The sequence below is a fragment of the Uranotaenia lowii genome, chromosome 2 (genome assembly GCF_029784155.1).
Source record: "Uranotaenia lowii strain MFRU-FL chromosome 2, ASM2978415v1, whole genome shotgun sequence".
NCBI classification, from domain to species: Eukaryota; Metazoa; Arthropoda; class Insecta; order Diptera; family Culicidae; genus Uranotaenia; species Uranotaenia lowii.
In genome coordinates, this window is record NC_073692.1 from 343000653 (window position 1) to 343006491 (window position 5839).

The 5839-nt window shown below is 36.5% G+C and overlaps 1 protein-coding gene across 2 annotated transcripts; it reads right to left on the minus strand.

The window, feature by feature from the left end:
* Positions 1 to 338: 338 nt before the first annotated feature.
* LOC129744128 (calnexin-like) lies at positions 339 to 5495 on the minus strand. 2 transcript variants are annotated; one of them, XM_055736522.1, is made up of 7 exons: positions 5337 to 5495; positions 4534 to 5043; positions 3541 to 3674; positions 2850 to 3438; positions 2650 to 2790; positions 1057 to 1176; positions 339 to 973 (listed from the first exon to the last, which is right to left on the minus strand). In XM_055736522.1, the coding sequence occupies exons 2-7, from the start codon at positions 5032 to 5034 to the stop codon at positions 665 to 667; spliced, it is 1794 nt and encodes a 597-aa protein (XP_055592497.1). In that variant the 5' UTR covers positions 5035 to 5043; positions 5337 to 5495; the 3' UTR covers positions 339 to 664. The 2 variants fall into 2 exon arrangements, with proteins under 2 accessions (XP_055592497.1, XP_055592496.1); XM_055736521.1 differs by lacking the exon at positions 1057 to 1176 and adding an exon at positions 2220 to 2351.
* Positions 5496 to 5839: the final 344 nt, after the last annotated feature.

Here is a 5839-nt window from a genome sequence, read left to right on the forward strand (position 1 = left end):
TCTCCAGAAGCGACTGCTTCCACTCCTGAAGGCCCACAACGTCCCAACAATCTTCTGGCCGGATTTGGCCTCATGCCACTACTCCAAGGACGTGCTGAAGTGGTATGCGGACAATAAAGTCAATTTGCTGCCGAAAATGTTCAACCCTCCGGAGCTCCGCCCCATCGAGAAGTACTGGGCGATTATGAAGCAGCACCTTCTTAAACGACTTAAAGTAGTGAAGGCAGTCGAGAAACTGAAGAAAGTATGATAATTTTGATATACATGCTCCAGTTAAGCCTCTAGCTCCAAAATGAAAGGATGAATGAAACATTTTCTAGAAATAAAAACAGTCAATCTCATGTTTGGAATTCAGTTCTTTATTGAGTGATATTGAAACTATACACACATGTTTAGTCGATTGTGTTGTGTAAACATAGATTCAAGTACATTTCAATGCAATTTTCTCTTTCTGTATACCACACCCTACCCTAAAGTCACGTCTTCTGACGGTAGTCTTATTTTAATAAATGATATAACTTATTCAGGCTGTTGGATATCTAATGAAGATCGCTGACTGAATCCAACACTAACGGAAGTATACTTGGAAATAATAGCTGCTTAAGGTTTGATCTAGTAGTGGATAGAAATAGAAATGAACAAGGTAATATAGAAATTTAGTTTTCTACTCCCGCCGTGGCTTTCTCTTTTTAACCCCGGTTTCCGGTTCGACAGGTTCAGGTTGAATTTCTTCGTCAGCCTCTTTCCCTTCGATGATTGTGTCGTCTTCATCTACTTCTTCGTCCTCATCTTCCTCTTCTTCATCTTCGTAATTATCGTTTTCGGCATCATCTGTAGCTTCCAAGTTTTCCATTTGTGCCTTACTTTCAGTTACAGGGGAATTGAGATTCGACTTTTTATGTGACACTTCTTCCTTTTCTTCACTATCAGGGACATGTTCGTCCGACTTCTTGGTTCGGGCTTCTGGAGAATTCTGTTTTGATTGTAATAAAAAAATGTTAATTTTCTAGTTTATGATAAAACAACTAAGTAACTGTGAACGTAGCAAATGTGTACCTTCGAGAAGCAGGCAATGTACAAAATTATGGCCAGGGGTAATCCGACTACTACTATCAAGACGGCCCACATCCAGGGATTTTCGTTGGTGAACTTCAAAACTCGGGATACGAAGGTTTCCTTTTGAGAGGGAGAAGGAAAATGGTGCAAAGGGATTGCAGTGCACTAGGTTAAACAATAGCAATACACTACAAATTTTATACTTAAGATGAAATGCTTATTCTTGTTAATGTATAGGGGAAACTTGTTTACTACCGAACACTTAAAGTTTTTAGTAATAACTTCAAAATTATAATTTTGTGAATATTGGATCCTCCACTGATTTGAAGAGTATCAATGACAACTCAAAAGAATGAGCAAAATGACAAATCAGTTGCACAAGTCTTGTGAGTTCAGGTTTTTTAATATTGAAAGTTCTAGGAACCCTTTACTTCCCACGAGATTTTTCACGTTTTAAAATAGAATTAGTTCTAAAACAAAAGATGCATAATTTTATACTAATAGATATGCACTGTCCACTAAACGGACTTATATAATTTAAGTATTAGTCCACTAATAGTTGGTTTTGGATAGAAAATAAAAGAGATTTTTTATGACTCCGTATTCGTCCACGGCTCAAGATCGAATGATCTTTATTTCAGTTCCAGTCTATCTGGATTTTAAAAGAGAACTCATTTGGATGAACATGCTATGTACAATTGAATCGGTTTACACCGAAGGTTAAACTTATCGGGATACGACATTTACATACTACTTTAATGATCCAGTTAATATATTTGGGTTTTGAGGTAGATCATATATCCTCCATTGGGAAGAAAACAGCACTTAGAGTGCAAATGCATGAAAAATAAGAAATAACGGCAAAAATACATCACCTCTTTGATCACAAACTAAAACGATCCTATTTGGTAAAATATTTCCGCGATACCATCGCTCAAAAGTCACACTAATTTTGAATTTTTTTTATGATGTCAACACATCAAAGGATAATGAGTTTTCGAAAATTCATTGTTGTCCGGCCGTAGACAACTTCCCCCTAGCTATTAACACTTTTTGCACCATAGGTAGGTACTTTGTTCAAATACGTATATTAGCTGTTTAAGCAATAACTATTATTATAAGCATTATCTAGCATATTATAAAAGTTTTTTTTAAACTCAAACCTCTTTGCTATCCCGTCGTGAATAGAGATACCAAACATACGCTATGACTGGTATCGAACAATACACGAAATAAGCAAACCAGTATCCGGGTTTATATCCCATATACTTCATAGCACGATCCCATAAAGTATTCTATAAATTAAAATAAAATATTCTTCATGTCACGCATAACCGTATTAACGTTATTTAGTTTCAATTTGTATGACAATCAGAATAATCATTACATATTAATCGTAAAACAACAGATGTGAAGAAAAATTTGAATGACCACAATTCCAGCTTAGATTACAGAATCTTATTTTAGTAAAATGCGTTTATAAAAAAAACATTTCACTTATACCTTAGTCATTTTCAGAACTTACCCTTATTTTTGCTTTAATTCTTGTTAAGAAAAAACATAAAGTACTTTTTTTTCCTAATTAATACTTACAGCCTCTCGATCGATAAGTTTGCGTTTGAGATCATAAGTTTGGGTAGCCCATTCCCTGGCAATGTCTTCATCATCTGTAATTATGATGTTGTCGAACAGAATATCACTCGACATCGACCAAAGTTCAATTCCGACGGCACCCTGAAAACAAAATGCATGTTACCGAAGTTTTAGTTTTTGTTTTTTTTTATTTTGCTTACAATTGTGGTCATTTTGAAAGGATTGTTGTCTTCAAAAAAGTCTGGATTTGGTATCTTTCTTGGAGCCCATTTTCCCTGATAGTTGGGATTGTCAATCAATGGTGCTCGCCACTTTCCTTTGTAATTGGGATTAGAAATCATCGGTGCTTTCCAAAGACCACAACCAACGGCTTTTTCGCAAACAGGATTCGTAATCAATGGCGCTTCCCAATCTCCATCCATTCCTTCGTCCCAATCGGCCGGCTTCTCCGCATTAGGATCTGGTATCATTTCTTCGATATCGTCTAGCCAACCTTCAGGTTTGGATGCATTCGGATCAGGAATTTGTGGTGGCTCATCCTCATTCCAATCGTCTGGTTTCTTTGCATCCGGGTCAGGAATTTTTTCGCGTTCGTCCCAGTTTTCTGGTTTTACATCGTTGGGATCATCGATTTCTTTAGGAGGGTTAACAGGCGGGTTGAATTCGGTAAACAGTGATCCCTCATTGATTATTTTATGATCAAATCGTATCAGGTATGTATTGTCAGGGCGTATGACTAATTGGTACAAATGAGGTTGCTTGTCTTTAAATGGATCATCAAGACGATATCTAAAATAATAGAATAAAGAAACGCATGTTGTTCGTTTGACCATCGTACAGAAAACCAAGAACAACGCTTAGCGACAAGATGCACGAAAAATAGATACTCACTTAGCATTGCGGCAGTGTTTCTCAGTGATGGTGCCGTTTATGGGATTCACGTGGCGGAAAATAAAATGCATCTGAATTGCGGTACTGCATTTGTCAGGCCCAAACATAATGGTGTACGGTGTTTTGTCGTGGAACTGTGAATATTATTCATAAATAGTAAAATGTATCCTTGTAAAGTTAGTCTGTTTATTCGTATGTAGTAAGAGATCTAAATTAAATCCGATTTTGCGAATTTAATTGGAGCCTATACACATTTAAATTTTTAATAATAAAAAAATTCAAACATGTGCCAACCACCAAATTATAACCATACATTAAACGTTGCAAAAACTGATTCGCGTTTCAATAATTCTTGAAACATCGAAATTTTGAAATAAAACAAAATACATTTTATCTTTTCAAAGCATTTGTTTTTAGTCTTGTGAAAAAATACTAATAGGTTTTTTTTCTTAGCAAGTTGAATTTATATTTAAACCTTTTTCTAAATTTCTAAATCAGATAGGTATTTGAAACGTTTTGAAGACCATCACTGATAGTTCGAAACAATGCCCTTCAACTTATGAGAAAACTTACTTGCAAAAATGGTTCGAATGATCTATAAACACAGAGAACAGACGTACAAGCTATTTCACGAAACTTGTGTAAAATTTCCAACGAACATTTTAACCAATTTTTCCTTTTTAGCTTAGTCACCAGATGTCTCCAAATACACCAGAGAGAACTGTGAAAATTTGATTTGTAACTTTTGAACGGCGCAATAGATGGCACTGTTTCAAGTCAATTTTCAACGTATTTTTTGGGTGTCAGCATTTGAAATTTTACACACTTTTTTAAAGATTTTTTGTTTGAGCTTGTACGTCTGTTCTCTGTGCTATAAATATATACATATAACCTTGCACAACAGTTATATGTAACTTTGAGGCTACCGTAATTTCGAATAATAAACTTAAACTATATATAAGTATTTTTTAATAATCGAATACACATGCATACCTGTTTCAAATCCGTGGTGTCTTTGCCGGATGAAAGTAATTTGATATATGATCCTCCACACTCCTGTCCATTTTGTAAATTCACTTCGTACTGCACCACCAAGGGCTTATCAGAGAACACAAAAGGTCGATTCAGTCTGGACGCTATAGCAGCATGTTTGGCTTTAGACTTAAGCACTAATCCGAGATCATTAGGAAGCAACTGACGCTGTGGAAGCTCCACCTCCCATTCGCCGTCATATTTAGCGATTTCATCGGCAATATCATCTTTTTTGGCCTGCGATTTGATCCAACGAGACTCAAAGCGATCCTTGTCGTCGAAGTGTTCAGCGAAGTAAAACCGAGCCGGATCTGCATACGGGCTTTCATAGGATATATCACTTACATCAGCAGAATCCTTTTCCTCCTCAATATCCTTGTTCACGATGTCATCTCCTTCATCCCCGAGTATGGTCCCGACCAAAATCAAGCAGATACCAATCAGCAAGAAATACTTGCCCATGGTGATCACCTGAGTAATAAAGAATATTCTGGTTTTTCTTCTAGTCTAGTAAGCTAATGATGAAATGAAATCAATAGATTATTTTCTTCGAATCAATCTTTCGTCATACGTGGACTATTCGCCGCACCAACTTAATCTAATTAACGACCCGGTGCAATCAATACTTTTGTTCTCCCATTTTCCAGCTTTCGAAATTCACGATATGGGGAAAAATATATCGTGTGGCTTCCGGTAGCGACCCTTTTTCATTTAATGGCAGCTGAGCTAACGAACGAAATTCTGAGAAGCCAAAATAAACTTACCTGGAGATGTTCTATTTGTTACACAAAATCAAAGCGAGATTTTCGAACCGGATTATTTGAATACTTCTAATACTGAATATCAATGATTTCAATGAGAATAGAAAATTGAAAATCAAAGCTAATCTTCTCGACACACAGAACAGATAATGAATGAATCGAAAAAATCGGTTTCGATTTGCCTTCACTCCTGAATGCGGCTCTGTGTTATACCGCGGTCGACAGCTGCCGCCCGGTTCAACTGTCATAATAAAAGTTTAAGCTTGTTCAATAACATTTTTTTCACAATCCATGCATGGTCATTTGGCATTTAAAAATTGGTTATTAGAGCACCTGTATCCGTGGTCCAAACAGCCGGTTTAGACCCAAATTCCGACCCGAGCAACCGCACTGGTGATCTATTATACCAGTTTCAACCCAACTTTTTGTAGAGCTGGTATAAGGATTGATCCAAAACTGATGAGATTTGGATCCAATTTGACGCAGTTCTAAACCGTTTGACAGTT